Source organism: Salmo trutta, chromosome 3, assembly GCF_901001165.1.
Source record: "Salmo trutta chromosome 3, fSalTru1.1, whole genome shotgun sequence".
Lineage (NCBI taxonomy): Eukaryota > Metazoa > Chordata > Actinopteri > Salmoniformes > Salmonidae > Salmo > Salmo trutta.
Window position 1 is genome coordinate 17,709,857 of NC_042959.1, and position 20,132 is coordinate 17,729,988.

The 20,132-nt window shown below is 45.2% G+C and overlaps 1 protein-coding gene across 2 annotated transcripts; it reads left to right on the plus strand.

Annotated features, from left to right (window-relative positions):
* Positions 1-2,147: 2,147 nt before the first annotated feature.
* Positions 2,148-18,497, plus strand: bend4 (BEN domain containing 4). 2 transcript variants are annotated; one of them, XM_029725531.1, is made up of 6 exons: positions 2,148-3,074; positions 6,313-6,921; positions 7,907-7,998; positions 15,237-15,263; positions 16,574-16,814; positions 17,133-18,497. In XM_029725531.1, exons 1-6 carry the CDS (start codon positions 2,555-2,557, stop codon positions 17,363-17,365), a joined length of 1,722 nt encoding a protein of 573 aa, XP_029581391.1. In that variant the 5' UTR covers positions 2,148-2,554; the 3' UTR covers positions 17,366-18,497. The 2 variants fall into 2 exon arrangements, with proteins under 2 accessions (XP_029581391.1, XP_029581401.1); XM_029725541.1 differs by lacking the exon at positions 15,237-15,263.
* Positions 18,498-20,132: the final 1,635 nt, after the last annotated feature.

Genomic DNA, 20,132 nt, shown 5'->3' on the forward strand with positions numbered 1-20,132 from the left:
TGTCACCTTATTTTATTGCCGTTTGTATAGGTTGGATTTATTACTTTATTCGATTAATGTTTTGGTTATCCTATCTAGAGGTTAATGGATGTTCTTCTATACATCTAATATCTAGATGTAGGCTTGATAGAGGCTTGATGCACTGTCCTCTCAGCACATGTCAAAGCTGCAGGCTAAAATTAAATATAGACTTATCGTAATCGCTCCTCTTTCACCCCAGCTGCCAAACTAACCCTGATTCAGATGACCATCCTACCCATGCTAGATTACGGAGACATAATGTATAGATCGACAGATAAGGGTGCTCTCGAGCGGCTAGATGTTCTTTACAATTCGGGCATCAGATTGTCCACCAATGCTCATCATAGGACACATCACTGCACTCTATACTCCTCTGTAAACTGGTCATCTCTGTATACCCGTCGCACGACCCACTGGTTGATGCTTAGTTATAAAACCTTCTTAGGCCTCACTCCCCCTATCTGAGATATCTACTGCAGCCCTCATCCTCCACATGCAACACCCGTTCTGCCAGTCACATTCTGTTAAGGGTCCCCAAAGCGCACACATCCCTGGGTCGCTCCTCTTTTCAGTTCGTTGCAGCTAGCGACTGGAACGAGCTGCAACAAACACTCAAACTGGACAGTTTTATTTACATTTACATTTAAGTCATTTAGCAGACGCTCTTATCCAGAGCGACTTACAAATTTTATCTCAATCTCTTCGTTCAAAGACTCAATCATGGACACTCTTACTAACAGTTGTGGCTGCTTTGTGTTATGTATTGTTGTCTCTACCTTCTTGCCCTTTGTGCTGTTGTCTGTGCCGAATAATGTTTGTAACGTGTTTTGTGCTGCTACCATGTTGTTGTCATGTTGTGTTGCTACCATGCTGTGTTACCATGTGTTTCTGCCTTGCTATGTTGTCTTAGGTCTCTCTTCATGTAGTGTTGTGTTGTCTCTCTTGTTGTGATGTGTGTTTTGTCCTATATTTATATTTTATTTTTTTAAATCTCAGGCCCCGTCCCTGCAGGAGGCCTTTTGGTAGGCCATCATTGTAAATAAGAATTTGTTCATAGCTGACTTGCCCAGTTAAAGGTTAAATAAAAATAAAATAGAGGAAAGCATACACAGATGGCATCTCACTGTGATATCTAGAACCTTAAAGGGTTCTGTGGCTGTCCCCATAGGAGAACCCTTTGAAGAACACCTTTTGGTTCCAGGTATAACCCTTTCTACAGAAGCTACCTGGAACCACAAAGGGTTCTACCTGGAACCAGAAAGGGTTCCCTACGAGGACAGCCGAAGAACCCTTTTGGAACCTTTTTTCTAAGAGTGTAGGCCTATACTTGATGAACATCCCTGTTCATCCCTACTCCTTCTGAGTCACGAAACACGAATGCTTCGTTAGTAAATGATGTCTGAGTTTTGGAGTGTGCCCCTGGCTATCCGTAAATGTAAAAACAAAAAATAATGTGCCGTCTGGTTTGCTTAATATAAGGAATTTGAAATGATTTATACTTTTACTTTGATACTTAAGTATATTTGAGCAATTACATTTACTTTTGATACTTAAGTATATTTAAAACCAAATACTTTTAGACTGTTACTCAGGTAGTATTTTACTGGGTGACTTTTACTTTTTCTTGAGTCATTTTCTATTAAGGTATGTTTACTTTTACTCAAGTATGACTATTGGGTACTTTTTCCACCACTGATTGTATGTGAAAACTACTTATAAGACGCACATTTACAGTTTTTCTGAACTCCCCTCACTTGCGCATAGGAAGGCTTGCGCTACCCGGTGCTGGCACATGCGCAGATCAAATAAACCGCTGGAACGCGGATTTAAACTGTTTACATGTCCTAATAATTCGAAAGATTGCTCAGAAAACCAGGTGTTTTAATCGGCGTATGCTTACTTCGATTATGACCTTACGGCGATTAAGATAAACAGAGTAAAGGGTTAACATGACTAATGCCATACTCGGCCTTCTGCCATAATCACTTTAATATCGAATTATTAGTGTACATGTAAAGGTACACAATCATGCCATGTTTAATCTCATGTAGGTTATTTCAAACATTCCAAAAACCAAACACAACCCAATTAGGCTATCCTATTCATTTTAGCTGTCATTTTGAGAGACACACTTATTTGAGGCCGTTGTCATAGTGAAGGGGTCGCGTATTCTCACTTCACCCAGCTTGTCCTCAGAGGCAAAATGGCCGCTATAGTTTCATCGATATAATTTTGCTTTAAAACTGTGTATGCTCATGTAGGCTATTAGAGACACAACGTACAGACAGCGGGATGTGCAGATCGCGCCTGTATTTCCCTCTTGGCACAATCACTTTTTAACGCGGCGCCCCCCGTCTGGGGATTGGAGCTGTGTCTTGTCAGTAAATTAGCCCACCCTCTGAATATTAAAGTGCACTACTGGGGGGGAAACTGAGCCAGACAGCGAGACGGTGACGAAAAAAATAACCAGTCACCAGACAAGGACGCGACAAGAGCGAGCTCGAGTCACCACTGCGTGTTGAAACTTGCAGTGATGGAGGGGGAAATGCAACCTGCCGACGAGGGTCTCTGCGCCCCAAAGATGTGCAGTCAGCAGCGGGGTCCATACAGCAGCCTCAAGACCTTCCCAAACAAGCGGTTGGTGGGGAAGGCGCGGTTCGACAGACCCACAATGGTCGATATCCCGCTGCTGGGAGACGGAGGCGGTCATCACTACAATCATAATCTCAATCACCATCATCCATATCAACAACAGTATCAGCAACAGCGGCAGCAGCTCCACCAAACCTCCCTCACCATCAGCAGCAGCAGCAGCAGCCAGTATCTCGCGACACCCCAGCTGCAGCAGCAACAGCGTTTCCCATGCGATAACAGGCCCAGCAGTAGAGCCGCGACATCTACCTCAGCAACAGTGGGGAGTGTGGCGGCAGCATCACTTGGCTTCCAGGGGAGGGTCGGCAGCGGCACCGCGGTGCGCCAGGACCCCACGTATTCGCCTGGAAAAACTGCGCTCAACCACGAATCTCCCGACTGCACTTACGGGATAAGCTCAGGTATGTTTTCAAACTTGCTGAGAAAGTGAAATTAGGAAAAGTTTAGCCTTTATTTTAGGAATTAGGTGTTGGACTAGACTAGAGGATGTCTAGGCCTGTTGCCTGGGCGCGTAAATGCAATGCAACCACTGTTAGAAATACATTCTCTGGTTAGTATTACAATCCTTTCCAACACATAAAAAAGGGTCCCAAAAAGCATATTATTTTTTGGGTTCCAGGTATAACTCTTTTTTTGGTTCCAGGTATAACTCTTTTGGGTTCCATGTAGAATCCTCTGGGGAAAGGGTTCTACATGGAGCCCAATAGGGTTCTACCTGGAACCAAAAGTGTTTTACCTCGAACAAAAAATGGTTCTTCAAAGGGTTCTCCTATGGGGAGAGCTTTTTTTCTAAGAGTGTAATAAAACACAAGTTTTGAAATATGCTGTAAGTCTATAGCCATATCCAGACCTTACTCGGTAGGCTATTTACATGGTTGACCCAATATGACAAATTTGTTGACAAACAACAGTTTTTGGTTAAGTTTTTTTGTATTTTGCACAAAGACAATTATTGATTCACCACAAGTAGGGCCTAGGGCTATTTTAGGTATTATAGGCTAAAATGATACAGATAGCCTAATAAAATAGTCATAGAACAACAAATTAAACTATAATGGCATATCAGTCCAGCAGAGAGTAGTAACTATAAACTGAGTGTACAAAACATTAGGAACACCTGCTCTTACCACGTCCTAGACTAACCAGGTGAATCCACTTTACACTGCTGCTACTCGCTGTTTATTATCAATGGATACCCTTACCTACATGTACATGTTACCTCAATTACCTCGACTAACCTGTACCCCCGCACATTGACTCTGTACCAGTACACCCTGTATATATAGCCTTGTTATTGTTATTTTGTTGTGTTACTTTTTTTAACTTTAGTTTATTTAGTAAATATTTTCTTAACTCTTATTTTATAAAAACTACATTGTTGTTAAGGGCTTGTTGTAAGCACGGTAAAGTCCATAAAATACCTGTTGTATTGGTCGCGTGTGACAACTTGATTTGATTTGATCCTCCCATTTCTCCATCATTTCCTGTGATAGATGTATTATGTACTAGTGAAAATAGCAGTCATGACTGAGCAGGCCCACTATAGGGTCTGTGTGTGCTCAAATGAGTGATAGGCTTGTGCAGTTGTTGAAGTGTGTTTGTGTTTATCTGTGTGAAATGTTGTCTTCGGAAATATCCATTGTAATGATGTGCACTGCTTTTGAGCAAAAGCAGGCAAACTAGTTTCTCAAAGAAAGAGTAAGCATAGAAATACACTACACTTCTATTTCTATTGGAACCTTGATCTGCGTCCCAATTGGCACCATATCCCTATTATAGTGCACTAGCTTTGACCAGAGCCGGAAGCAGTTTTGTTACTAAGTTAAACAGATATCATATTTCCCCCACAGATATAGATCTCCTTATCACTCCACTAGCAGGGGAGGTTGAGCGTCAGTATTCTGAGATTGTTGTTATGCTGACACAGCACTATCTAGCTTATAATGTCTACTGTATTAGCACTGTGGTGTAGCATCAAGCCAAATAGGTATGATACTTGTAATGTCGCCTCATGCCATTATCCATCGTAGTGACAAAGTACAGGCCTCATACAGTATTACATGCTCTATGGTAGGCCTATAGGCTTCCCTGAACCTTCACTACGTTATAACTAACCTGCCCTTATGGTACTGGGGCTTCCAATTTTGTCTTGAAAACCCAATTCAAAGCCCAGTTGTACACAGTTCTTAGGTATCTGCATTCAATACAGTATAGGGCTTTTCACTCCACTGAGCCAAACCGAGTTGACCTAAACCAAGCTGTTGTAATTGTGCTGATAAGAAGAGCCCGTAAAGAAAATAATCGAGCGAGCACGTTTGGGTCAGTTCGGCGCAATAGTACAAAAAGGGTATATATTATGTTAACCATACGACAAAAGCTAGTCAATACAACTAAGTATTCATGTGATTTAATGATTCCACATTTCCCTGGAGGTGACAGTCAGACAGAGGTGGTGTTTCTTTCCCATTATGCATCCCACAGACAGAAGGAGGAACCCAAGGACACCGGCCCTGAGATCCACACACAATAAAGCAAATTGCATTTAAAAGCTTTTCCAAAGAGTTGTGATTAAAATAAATGGTGCTCATAAATTTGCCTCCGCGGAGCATGTTGTATTTAATGACATTTTATGAGGCTGTCTCCCCGTGCACAGTACCAGGGAGCAAGAGAAGAGGGACGGGTGGGAGGGACGGAGGCACGGGGGATGATATCAGATACATCTCGGCGGGTAAACAAAGACGGCACACATATTAATAAATGCGACACATCTGCGCCAGGCCGATAGACACGTCTCAGCGGCTGCCAGAGTGCCGGGCCTCCCGCCCAGTTGCAGCGAGGGCGCCGTGGGTAGCTGTCTGCGCTCATAATTACCTGCCTTGTCTCTTTGTGTGTGAAGGCAACACATTCGTAATCATTAGAGGGGAGATGTGCGAGATCATCTCATTCCGATGTGCTGAGACTGCTGGGAGAAGGACACAGGGAGAGCTGCTTTTATGAGCTGTTATGGATGATATTATAGCTCAGTAGCATCATAAGCCCATTTGTTTGGCTTGGGTGATTATTTAAGCTCAAGAGGAGGGGGGGGGCACATCAAATATCATCAAATCAAATGCATTTGTCGAAAAGTGCTCAACTGCAACCAAAGCCTATAACCCCCAAAGAGCAAGCACAGGCAACAATGGCAAGGGAAGGACTAGTGTAGGCCTAGATATTGACGTCTGACTCAACCAGCTTCCTTGTACAAGATTGCCATTGAATGGAGGGAACCTGTACTCGGGTAAAATATGACTCTTGTAGAAAAAGAGGAAGAGCTAGATAGAGGGGGTGAGGGGAGGAAGCCAGAGCAGCGAAGCAGAAACTCCAACACCTTTATATAGAATTTGAGAGTCAAGTAGAGGTGACTGAGAAAGGGATAAGACTGAAGCAATCCTACTGTAGTATTATGAACAACCAATCTAGTCCACGCTCTTCTGTGTTTTTTTAAAATCCATGCCATCAATTCAATGCCAAGTAATCAAGGACTGTGGAAATGTAGAAATGTGTTGACGCCCAAAAGTTGACTCCAAAATATGCTGGTTGGCTTGAATGTCATAGTGAATGCCTCGGCCATCTTTATCTACTCGCTCTCTGTTCCTCTAGAAAACCGTCTCATCTTGGATGCCTTCGCACAGCAGTGTAGCCGGGTCCTCACTCTTCTCAACAACAACGGCCGGTTTGTGGAGCCTCAAGCTCCTCTGCCCTCCTCCCTCACCTCCCACATCAAGCAGGAGGACAGCTGCCTCTCTGGACCTGGGGGGGAGTCAAGGCCAGTCGCGGGTCAGGGGGGTCATTACCCCACCCCGGGCACGCCACGTCTTGACGAGAGCGCCACCGTCGACCCTGATGACGAAGCCCAGCACAGCCACTGGAGCCAACAACAAACATCCGCCTTCCTGCGCATCTTCACTGAGTCCCTCCAGAGCTATCTGCTCACCGGGAACCAGCAGCCCCACCCGGGCCCGGGCCTCGAGGGAGAGCGATGCCCACCAGCTGAGCCCGAGTCTGGGGGGTCGCCGGGCCACAACCTGGGGGGCTGGAACTCCCCGGCCCCCTCGGATTCGTATGGCCACCCCTCGTCCACTCTGCCAGAGGAGGAAGAGGAGGAGGAGGAGGAGAGCTGCTGCCCTCGCTGTGTGGAGCTGGAGCAGGAGGTGCTGTGTCTGCAGCAGGAGAACGAAGAGCTGCGCAACAAGATGGACAACATACCAGGTACAGTACCGGGGTTTCAGGATCATAGAACCCAGTAATGGCAATTTCAACAGTTTATGCAGATTCATGTGAGATTGTGACTTGGTATGTGGATACGATAGAAGGCCGTCACCCGTAAATGCCTCAAGTGAGATGATGTGCTAATTTTGCTGCCCAAGACAACTCCGTGGATTTGGGTCTTTACCCTGTGACTCGACATAGCATGTCACAATAATGACACAGTGGCAAATGAGGGGGGTAACCATGTGGTGAAGTACCTAACTTTTAATGTCAAGTTCAAGATTTACAGTGCCCTCTGGAATTTTTTGTTGTTGTTTTGGTTCTGTACTCGAGCAGTTTTCTGGGCTCCCGAGTGGCGCAGCAGTCTAAGGCACTTTATCTCAGTGCTAGAGGTGTCACTACAGACCCTGGTTCGATTCCAGGCTGTATCACAACCGGCCGTGATTGGGAGTCCCATAGGGCGGCGCACATTTGGCCCAGTGTCGTCCGGGTTAGGGTTTGGCCGGGGTAGGCAGTCATTGTAAATAACAATTTGTTCTTAACTGACTTGCCTAGTTAAATAAAGGTTAAATAAAAAATAAATAAAATAAGAAACTTTGGAGTGAAAAGTTTGAGTGAAGTGAATTTGTCCCAATACCTTTGGTCCCCTAAAATGGGGGGACTATGTACAAAAACTGTTGTAATTTCTAAATGGTTTACCTGATATGGATCAAAATACCCTCAAATTAAAGCTGACAGTCTGCACTTTAACCTCATAGTCATTGTATCATTTAAAATCCAAAGTGCTGGAGTACAGAGCCAAAACGTGTCACTGTCCCAATCATTTCGGGGGGAGGGCTGTATTTTACATTTTAGTCATTAAGCAGATGCTCTTATCTTGAGCGACTTAGAGTTAGACACCCCAGACTCTATTTATATATTGCATTCTTGGTGTGGCTTCAATCAAATCTTTTTGATGGCTTTTATAACCCTGATCTCCTTCCAGCTCCCTGCCAGAATGTGCTGGACTTCTTCAAGACTGTTCTCCAACACCATGACCAGTTTATACAGCCCATGGCAGAGGAACAACTAACAGAGGCAAGAAATCAGTTTGTCTCAAAACACAGACCGTGTCTTTCTAGAAAGAAATACTCTTGGTCTGTTCCAGTTTCTGTCAGGTACTGTACTGTACCTTTTTATATGTTTTATCACTAGTCATACTGGCCGTGTCTGAAACCTGTCTTGCCTACTACTTACTGCATGCTGTGTATTAATTGTACTACATACTATATTTAGAACGTATTGTTCAGTAGAAAACGAATGCAGTACGTGCAAATATCAACATACTAAGCTCATCCATTCTGAGAAGGCGTCGTCTAATGTGCAATTGCGATGTTTCTCGCCATTCGTTCATTTTGGTAGAGTGCGTCCCCTTATCTTTTTTATTTAACCTTTAATTTGACAGGGAGTCAATGGCCAGGGGCCCTCGGGAGTGGGCTGGGGGTCCAGCCGTGTACCTGGTAACTAGTTGGCTACCTAAAGAGGCTCAAAGTTGCCCACCGTTTACCCGCTTCATTGAATTTCTTCACTTTGAGATGAGGAGCACTGGCGAAACGAGGCTTGTCATTCGGTTTAGCCACATGTCAGTGTAGTTCTGATCCTTTCTGGCTTACAGACTGGCTGTCAGTCCCCCTATCTAGTCATCAATGTGCTACGCATTACTTACCTGGAGAAGAGAGAGCCCAGGGCTGACACTACTAACCAGCGTGCTTCAGCTGGTGTGAGCGGTAATCAGTCAAGAGGGACTATTTGGCTAGGAATCGGATGGTAGCGCCCTCGGCCAATGTATGAAAGTGTAAGACTGTGTGTTTTGCCATTGTGAGTGTGTTTGTGATACTTGTTACCATACTGTATGTGTGTGCGTATGTGTGTGAGTATGGGTGGATGTGTGTTGCGAGAAGACGGCACTTATCGTGTCATCCAGTGTTTACTCCCTTCGCTGTGCATTGTCCTCAGAGTCCCCTCTTCCCTTTGATATTCATTGGGCTACGCCGGTCCCACAGCTACACTTAGAATTTCTTCACATTGACATACATTTCGGCTGATCCATGGGCCAGGTGGGTTCAACCTAGCCGTTTACCCATGCAGGACTCTATTCCATGGAGGGATTCATATTTTCCAGTTTCAATACCGAGAATAATTCATATTTATCCAGAGAGTCCGGGAAATATGGCAGAAATCAGAAGTGCCCATTTAAAGCGTTTAAAACCAAGATATGGTCACTATGCCAGGGTTCTCCCCAAATAAGATTGTCGCTGTGCCACCTTGTCAGCTTGGCTGTGTCACTATGTAAGGATTTCAGGGCAAATTAAACTGATATTCAGTAATGATAGAGGAACTATCTTTGATCGCCAATGACATTGTTTTTAATAGCAAAACAGGCCGTTCATAATGTTCCTCAATTAGTATTTCAGCAGCAGGCTATCTGGACACAGAGCATGCTTAGGACGCACGGAGTGCACCCCGCGTATAGCGTTGTTGAATCATACAAACTTTGTAATGGCAGTCCAACAAAAGTAAAATGAACAAAGTTGCTAAGCTTGCTAGATAAAATCCTTCAATGATTGACAGAATATTTAATATAATAAATATATCCTATATTTGGCTGAATCAAGTTGATGATTTTTCAGATCGATCATGAATAACGGGGGAGATGAACAGTAGAAATAGTTTAAGTATCAAGGTACTATATCTTAACGGGGACCAACTCTGTTAAAACAGTCTCGGGATCCCAGTTACCCATGTTAATCACTAATGGACACATAGCCCGGGTCAGTTACCCTTATTATCGGATCTTGTCCCGGCCAACCCTTGTATTCCACCATGCTCTGACGGCCACCTAAGTGGACTCTCGACCACGGTTAGGGTTTTCGTTCTATGGAGTAGAGAGGAATATCAGACCCACTTGGCCTGATGTGGTTTAAACACCTTCATCACTCTGTGCCTCTTCGTCGAGCCGATCTGCATGGAAGACATCTCTCAGCAGATCTATGGAGTAGAGCAGGACTCTTTGTTTTTCCAGCTTTGTGAAGTCCGTCCTTCGAGACCGAGATAGTCCCATGGCTTGCAATACTTGATCGTTAGGAGTAGGCCACTTGCCCAGGGCCCCTCTCGGGAAGCCAAACGAGATGACCCTATCAACTCCCGGCAGCTTGTTAATGATTGATGCAGCAACAGTGATGTAGTATGCAATCTTTTCAGATCTAGCCACCTCGACGGTGTCAACTGCGACTTCGTATCGCACTGTAACGTCAACCACCAAAGCTGCACCATTTTTCACGAATGTCAAGTCTGGTTTCCTTAGTCTCCCATCCAGTGTGGAGATATGCATCTCCTTGATAACGTTCCATCCGTTGCTTTCGTTGGCTTCCGTTACTGATAGGTCACACACCTTGTTGTGCCTATTTATGCGGGCTCCTTGGATCAATTGGCATTGACCCAGTATATGTCAGCAAGATTCATACAGGGCTGGAAAGTGCCTCCAAGAGGAATCCTTCTCCGGCCTTCCCCTTTTGAACATCTCCCGAGTAGGATAGACATTTGCCCTCAACTTCAGTCCATTGTTATACTGGCCGTGCTGGAATCCCACTGAGGAGGTAAGCCAGGTTTTGCTGATCTTATCACTGCCAAAGGCCTGCATCCCCACACCTTGAGTTGCTAGGCATATCCATTTTCACATTTCTTCCTGCCTCCAATCACACGGTATTGGGAAATGCAGCGTCACTAAGCCAGTTGTGTTGTTGTCGAGGGAGGTCATCTTTGTGTCGCTCCCACCGGCTTGCAGCCATATTCCCTCATCTGTCGAGAGCCACTGCCAGTGGATCCTTCTGGCCTGGATCAATGGAATCTGGGGGGCCAGCTTCACGATACCTAGGCCCCTGTATCGGTGTTTCACATAGAGCGACCCGTTACATGTGCTCGTGGGTGGGGGAGCCATTCTTTCACAGCGGTTCTTATCATTCCATCTATTTTGGTCAGGTCGACCCCCTTTCGGTTGCTGTGGTCAGCTCTGTAGATTAGCCTCGGGACAGCGAAAGAGTTCAACATCTTGACCTTCTGAGAAGGCTTTAGCACCGCCCATCCAATCTTGCATATCCAGTCACAAAGTAGCCCGATCAGTTCCGGTTTAACAATGCCTGCCCACGGGTTCACTTGCATTCCAGGATATTTTTAGGATTCCTCAGGCCCAATTAAGTGCAAGTCCTCTCCATTCAGTTTCCAGGATAAACAGTCATTAACCTTGAATGAGGACTTGCTGTGGTCATTACCACCTTTCTCAATTAAGAAACTGTGGCACTTTTTGGGTTGAACTCCGTCAGTTGGCAATATTGTTCCAGAATTGCCATGTTTTTTTCCCATACCTTTCACCGAGCTGTTCAACAGTACCAAGTCATCGGCAAACACTAAAGTGGTAGTCTGGCGGCCTTCTGGCCCGACCCCAGAGCCATGGCGTTCGAGTGTCTGGATTGAACAGCAGCTGCGACCTTGGACCAACATGTCGGACCAACATCTCAATCATCAAGGATTTCACTCCATCAAGAATGACCCTTGTTACGCTGTTCTCATAAATGCTCTCGATCAACTCCATGATGTGCCGGTCAAGGCCCCTTTGCCCAAGAACACCCAGAAGGTGCTCATGCAATGCCGAGTCGAAAGCCTTCACAAAGTCCACAAATACCACAGCTAGGGGTGTACATTGTTTTTTACTCTGTTTGATGAGCCCCTGGAGTGACATACCATTTTCAGAACACCCCTCGGGGCAAATATGAAGCCCCTTTGTCACAGACTTGGGCAGGCACGCACCAGCATGGCTGTAATAATCCTAGAGAAGAGCCGTGCGGCTATGGATTCTGATGGTGATAGGCTGCCACCCTCCGATCTGTCCCCGTTCCACTGGGTCGGACGTGTTTGGTATCAATGTACTGCGGCACTCTTTGAAGGTCAACGATAGGGCCCCTGTCACTAGCCACATCAAGAACAAGTGAGCCAACTTCTCTGCTCTGGGGTCACAACTTAACAGTTTCTCTGGTGACTCCATCGGGACCTGCTGCTGTGCCGGTTTTCATATACCTCCGCTGCTGAGATCAGACGTTGTCAGCTCCTCCTTCCGTGCGGAATTGGCCCAGCCCGTTGAACGGCTTCGTGGCCTGCCATCGGTTGGCAAAGGCCAGAGTGAGTTCTGTCATGGGGATGGCACATGAATCGAACACCTCTCCATCTAAGATTAGGGCCGGTCTTTGTTAAATAACAACTGTTGCTGACGTAAGTCAGCCCTCTTTTCTTTCCATCTCTTATTCCCGCTCATAGGCCTGCTTCCCGCTGTATCGCTCTGCCTAACGGTTCCTCAAGCAACTTTGCCCAGCAACTTCTCTATTTCCAGTGCCGAAGACTCGACCAGTGCAGGATTCTGATCCACACCCCTTAAAGATAATGTGATGGCCCCGATTTCGAAATCTCCATCCACGCCCATGTTGGCCTCGACCGCAGCTCGTGTACTGAGGGTGGTGGTTCACCTGGGACAGACAGAATTCATCATTCACAAAATGGGCTTCCTCAGGACCCTTGTTTCGAGTCACTGCCTTTCTCAGGACTCTTCGTTTATACCTCACCTGCTATTGAATCCTTCCCAGTCGGCCAATCACAACCATGCTATGGAAGGATTTGTGACTCTTGAATAGTTTATACTCTTCCCACTCTGTCCAGCCATCGTTGGTAGTTTTCCTTCCGATCTGTTTACCATTGTTCGCTCTTGCTTCCTCAGACTTTTGCTGGCAATAAAAGGCCTATGCTGGGAGAGGCTGACCCCAAAACCAAAGCTGTTTGGGAAATGTTTGTATACAATTACTGCTGCAACCGCAACCTGGGCCTCTGGCACACAGTTACACTTAGGAACATGTCAGGAGATTGCATGACGACTGATACCGGTTCCCCCACAAGAGCTACACTTATATAGAACTTTCACGAAGCTATGAAGGGTCTTACATGCTGACCACACCACCTGCGTTGCTTGTGAAAACGTTGCAAAATAAATATATATGTTATTCAATCATTGCACCCACACTGCTCGGGTGCGTCAATGACTGTCTGCGTAGTCAAGCTCTAAAATAGAACTTAGGTCTATATGCTTTGTGCGCTGCAAGTCCCGCCTCTCTCATCTTATTGGTTTTTAGGAGCATATACCCACATTGGTGATTGAAAGATGAGCTGAGGTCCACACTCCAGTCCAGTTGGTGGTGGTAATGCACCTTAAAGTTGGTTGCCAACCGCCATATAAAGTCCAGAGAAGAAGAAGAAACCTGAAGGAGGAGAGATTACTAGGAACGAACTCGGTTTACCCTTTTATCTGTAGAGGATCTTGTGCATTTCAGGTAAAATAACAACCCAATGTTTATATCCCAGGACAAATTATCTAGCAACAGCAAGCTAGCTAAATTGCCATAAATGTTTAATGCTTTTAGACCTGTCCCCAAATGAATATAGTTGGTTCAACGTTTGTTTTGATATTTCAACCTGTGTGTCCTGATCGCGTCTGGTGTGGGTGGACAAAATCAACAGACGTAGCTGGAGTAGGGTCGGGTAGGAGAATTGATTCAGACTGAGCTGGCTGCGGTGGCAACACGACATCCTCATCTCCATTATCCGATGCCAGGGCAGGTGACATTAATCTGCTCACCAACTCAGGCGCCACAATACCTGGGTCCCCCCCTCCCCGGCATTCGGCCGTCTGGGGGGATCCCGGCTTGTGGACTGAGAAAGATCTAGGCAGCGGCATTTTCTCTGACGGCTAGACCGGGGTTCGTTCAAGTTTGTAATATCGGCCAGTGCCAGCAAGGTGTTTCTGGTGTTTCCTTCGCGTATTCTGCACTTGCGAGTCTGCCAGACTGATGCATCTAATCTCCCGGAACTTTTGCCCCCAGAGTCCCCGGAACATAGGACTGTGGAAGATCTTGCTTGCTCAACCTGATGGCGTCGATAAACGCCCACCGTAGGTGCCAGTTTTGATGACCCAGGTTGGTCGCCCTGGTGCGGCAAGTGTTTTGAGGCCATTTCCCGGTTGATCTTGTCAGTAGACTCTTTTCATACAATTATTGCATGGGTCACAATGGTCAGGGTATTGCGTAATCCTTTCCATGTCCCCTAGAACCCAAAGACTTTGGTTTCCCGGACGCTACCCGGCAGGTTATGGGAATTAACGCCGCCGGATCGCAAGTTGGCATCGTTTATGGTCGGAAATACAAAGGTATCTGATTGTCTTCGGACCGCCAACTTTTGTTCTTGATTAATGAAAACGTTCTTGGCAAAAGCTTTCACTTTTGTCCATCTTGCACCGGTCTAAGAATTTCACCTCTAGCAGCATAATACAAATGCCCCCGGCCATCCATCTTAATCATGGCCCCAGTTCAGAAGAAAAACCCAAAAAATAGAACCAAAGTCCTATTCCATTAACCCTAGCTGAGGTATTCAAGTGACTGGGCCTACTTTGAACACAATTTTTTCCAAAGTAAACGCTTTGGACCACACAGGACACTCAGTTAAGCGCATCAAGGGGGCACCGAGAGGCAGGGCCTGGGACAGGCGGCCCCGAGATCCAACTATAGGCTTTTTAACTGCAGCAACTTTAAGATACGCTATTGGAGCGTCACCGCCACAAAGGGCGCGCGATCGGCTCAAGGTTATCTAGAGTCACCAAAGGTGAACCGTCTCCGAAAGTGCCTCCACCTATGGAGGCCAATCCACATGGGGAGCGAGGAGCCATTTAGAAGCCGGCCGACAGGTGAATCATGAATTCCAAGAGAGTCCTAGTCACTCCAACCCTTTACCTGTGCTTCATTGAATTGAATGAGAGATAGCTCCAGAGGGCCAGGTAGGGCTGGGGTCGACCCAGGGAGGGGGGCGACCCCCAGGGAGGGGAGGGGGAGCAACCCCTGCCAAGGCCGCCAGGGGACGCAACTCCATCCAGCCAGCTCCCTGACCCAGGGAGATGGGTGGAGAGGGTCAGGGAGGGATAGGGCTGACCCAGAGAGGACCCCGGCCATACTAATTTCAGAAAAGCCGAAGTGAGTACAGTATGACATCCTTTATATAGCATACTACATTTCTGAAATTTCACATACTATAAAACTTTCTATTTTTGCATACTCAAAATGTCTACTCTTTAGAAGCTTAGTACGGGTATTCGGACACGGCCACTGTGTATATTATAGATGTTACATGAGAGATGCAAAATAAGACACCAGGGTGAACTTTTAGATCTAAAGAGCGCTCTATCTCTACAGGAAGAAGAACAGAAAACATTATATGAGGTTTGTGTTTTCAAGATGTGTTTTCTTACTGTATGTAACGGAATGACCCCTCACTTAGTTTGTGTCTTTCTAATGGGCCTTAAATATCACCTACTCACCTTGGTGGCTTTCTCGGCATGAGAAGCATGAGAAGCGTCGTCGTCCCCACCCCCATCCTAGTTTGTCAGACATTTTGAGACCTCAAAAGTAGTCCAGTATTAGAAAGAGTTTCACAATCTGTTATATAGATTCATCTAAAATGTGAAATTAACTGGGGCCTATCTTTCCCATTCATGTTTTAATCAAGCTTATAGCTAGACCTACACAACAAATGTCATGGACTCCTCTCTGACAGACTAACAAACTTTGATTTTGGAGTAAATAATCACTTAAAAGCCCAGTTAAATAGGGGAGTGGATATATAGATGTTTTGGGATGTTTTCACTCCCTTTAAGTAATGTTCAACTCAGTTGCACAGCAGCTTTATAGATAAAACCGAAACTAGTGGCACAAGATGTGAAACTGCCATTCAAATCAGCTTCTCTATTAAGGATGTGAAAATATCATCTTGCAACAGTGTTGCATAACAAGATAACAAGAAGGTTCTGTTAAATGGAGAAAAGGTTAATGGACACCACCACCACCTTTTCCTCAACATTGCAGTTAAATCTGGCAATAACTTCTTGTTCAATGGGTTTACAACGATAGGAATTGGTTATTGTTGGTATCAGGTGTATAGCACAAATAATGCTTTAGATTTATTTGAGAAACTAGACTAACTAAAAATATCATAGTTCTCCATCACATATTGAGCATGAAGTTAACGACCTTGTTATAACACATGAATGACTGCACTTCTTCTGAATGCTTTGACAGCTTGAATGCACTTTTCAATACCCTGCTAGTGCCCCTCAGAGTTGGGGTCAATTTAATTTCAATTCAGTCAATCAACTGTGATCCAATTCCAATTTTCCTTCTTCGTTTCATTGCTTTTCAATGAGGGAAAAAAATTGGAAAAGGAATTTCAGTTGACTTTAGTTGACTTTCTGAATTGGCGGAACTGAAATGGAATTGGCCCCAACCCTGGTGGCTCTATGGCAGGGTACTCAGAGCTCATAACTAAGCCGTACCATTCTCACCAGTTGTGGCTTGTGGCAATTTAAATGGGGAGGACAGGTTCATAGTAATGGCTGAAACTGAATAAATGGAATGGTATCAAACACATCAAAAACATGCTTTTATACCATTCCATCCCAGCCATTATGAGCCGTCCTTCCCTCACCAACCTCCTGTCATTCTCACCCTCTTCACTTCTTCGTACCCCTCCTCAGGGCAGTAAACAGCTCCTTGGGAACTACCCCCTCTTCATCACCAACAAGCAGTGGGACGAGGCAGTCAACTCGTCCAAGAAAGATGGCCGGCGGCTGCTGCGCTACCTGATCCGCTTCGTCTTCACTACGGACGAGCTCAAGTACTCGTGCGGCCTGGGCAAGAGGAAACGCTCAGTTCACTCAGGAGAGCCTGGGCCGGAGAGACGGCCCCTCAACCCCGTTAAAGTCACCTGCCTCAGAGGTACTGGCTGCATCTCTACTAAAGAGATGGGTGCTACAGCAACATGTATGCTACTAAAGAGATGGGTACTACAGCAACATGTATGCTACTAAAGAGATGGGTACTACAGCAACATGTATGCTACTAAAGAGATGGGTACTACAGCAACATGTATGCTACTAAAGAGATGGGTGCTACAGCAACATGTATGCTACTAAAGAGATGGGTACTACAGCAACATGTATGCTACTAAAGAGATTGGTGAACAGATGTTTACAACATCAAATTGTGTGCAGTTTGTTTTTCTAATCATAACAAATATTTACTTGTACTCCTCAGAGTTTATCCGAATGCACTGTGCCTCTAACCCTGACTGGTGGATGCCTTCTGAGGAGCAGATCAACAAGGTGTTCAGCGACGCGGTGGGCCATGCGCGCCAGGGTCGGGCTGTGGGCACCTTCCTGGGCAGCAGTGGCAGTAGCACTAGCAGTCTTTACATGGAGGCTTACGACGGGCCCCTGTCACAGGATGAAGTGTACCTGAAGGGCTCTCACAATGGCCTGGGGGATTGAAAGGAGAAGGAATGAAGCCTTGGTCAGGATTCAATCCAAGGTGCGTTATTGGGAAGCACACTAGACAGCCGACAGTGCGCCTTTTTAAAGGCAATTTCGTAGAGATCGCATTCATGGTGAACACTGCAAATATTGGCTCAAGCGTAAATTACCTTTAAAAGGCGCATTGTTGGCTGTCTAGGGCACTGCTCTATAACGCGACTTTGATTTAATCCTGGCCACTGTCTTATAACATGTGGCGTCACTCCTACGCGATGTTAGTCCCTCAACCCGAGGTGGTGATACTGCTGATTTGTCACCACAGATGGTTTGTTTACATAGCAGGTTAGGATAATTAGCATGGCAGGTTAGGATAGTTAGCGTGGCAGGTTAGGAAAAGAGTTAGAGTTAGTCTTAGCTACAATGCTAGTTGTCAACAACTGTTGTCCCCGACACGCCCACTAGATGGCGATGTAGGCCAAGTCATCAGTATCATAACACTGGTTCAGACGAAACTAACTCTATCTCACGTAAGACAATGAGGATGAGAATGGTAGAACTGTAGGCCGAACCAACTGGTACTAACCTGCTCTTCTTCCGTAATGCTACAGAGCAGGGCAGGAAAATAACATTCAAACACCATTCAAGAGGAAGTAGTCTCCCCGTTCAACTTGCTAAAACAGCTGTTTTGGGGGCTTATTTTCTTGGGGGGGGGGGGTGCAAGGGTGTTTCTGCTCAAATGTTGCAACATGCATTTATTAAGGTACATGAAAGCAGCAGAATGTTGTATAATTCATGTTCAACTGTTTGTAAAACTACAACGCTAGTTTTCCCTCAGTCTTCCTTCTGTTATTGCTTTGTGGGAAATGTTAGAAAAAGGTTACATACAGTAATATAGGAGGGAGCTACAGAAATCAGTAGGTCTGACTGTAGCTGGGTCATTTCCAAATGACAATTAAGACAAATCTAGTGTGCAGTTTTCAATGAGGATTATAACAGTTTCCTTTTGCTATAGAACATTGCCAAGAATATACTGGAATGTACTGTACTATGATGTACTGATTGAGATGGTCATTATGATATCTGTAATGAGAAGAGAAAATGAAAATGAGACATTATCCTTCCTTGTACAGATAAATTATGTTGGCTACTTTAGACAAAACTCCCTCTTGTATTATGTTCTGGCTGACGCGCAGACCCACATGGTACACAACACACTGCGTCCCACTGGTCTAAGGACAGTCTTCAGAAAGTAATATTCCGGTTGTCTCAGAGAGCAGCTACATTGGTTGGTTCTCTGAAAATTTTTCCTGGGGGTTTGAAAAGCCATCAATTGTATTGGAAGGGGGCGGCGCCCGGCGGATGTGTGTGGCTGTGCCTGTGGGTGTTTGAGTACGAAAGACAGATGAGAACCAACCAGAAAAAGCACAGTCCATTTCATTATTGACACATCGTGCTGACAACATCAAACAGCCTCCCTCCCCAGACTCAGAGGCCTGGATCTTTGGTATCAGCCAGGCAACTTATGTTAACCAAAGATAATTAAAGTAGACATGCAGGATTTGTGCAACTGTACGATGACTATTGATTGATGGATTGCCATTGATTGTATTTAATCGTGATACATTTCAATTCATTGATGGTAAATATTCAAGAGATTGGTGGTAGAGACAAACCACAAAAGCCCAGACTAGTTTGAAACTTTGGAATGATAACACCCCCCCCCCCCCCCACACACACACACACACACACACACACACACACACACACACAGCAAGAAACACTATATTTGAAATGCCTTAAAGGTCCAGTGCAGTCAAAACTAGATTTCCTGTGTTTGATATATATTTCCACACTATGAGGTTGGAATAATACTGTCAAAATCCTAATAATGCCCTTTTCGTGTAAGAGCTGTTTGAAAAGACCACCAGAAATGTCAGCCTATTTTGGTGGGATGGAGTTTTGGCCTGCCTGTTGACATCACCAGGTGGTAAATTAGTTAGACCAATAAGAAAGAGAGTTCCAAATCTCTCTGCCAATAACAGCTAGTTTTCTGTTTTCCCCTCCCCACTCAGACCACTCACAGATAGTCTCTTTGCTAAGAAGCTATTTCTGTTTCCTTTTTACCATTTTAATTGAAAACAATAACAGTAAGGTACTTAATTGTTACCCTGAAATGATTTGATGTTGAGATAAAAATGGCTGCATTGGACCTTTAAGATAAAGTTTAACACCCATGTGTATATCTGTAGTTCTGATGACTTAGTTGTTCAGAACATGGTGCTTGCATCACTGAGTTATGGGTTTGCCACATGGGCCACATAATACTGAATAGTGTACTGTGTATGTGTTAACTGTGTTTGCTAAATGACCATAATATTATAATTATACTCCAAGAACTACAGTACCCATAATTCTAGCTAGTGTCCGCTACTAAAATCAGAAGATAAGGGCGGCAGGTAGTCTATCGGTTAGAGCGTTTGGCCAATAACCGAAAGGTTACTAGTTTGAATCCTCAAGGTGAAAAATCTGTTGATGTGCCCTTGAGCAAGGCACTTACCCCTAATTGCTCCATGGTCACCGTTGATAATGGCAGACCCTGACCTGTGACCCCACTCTCCACAGGTGTCTAAGGGAGAGTGGCATATGCAAAAAACACATTCCCAATTAATACACACTTGTGTGAAATAGGACAAATGTAAGCACCCACCAAGTTTATTATTTGGATTATTATTAGATACCATAGATGTGTAGTAGAGAGCTCCTCTCAATGGCCGCTTCTGTGACA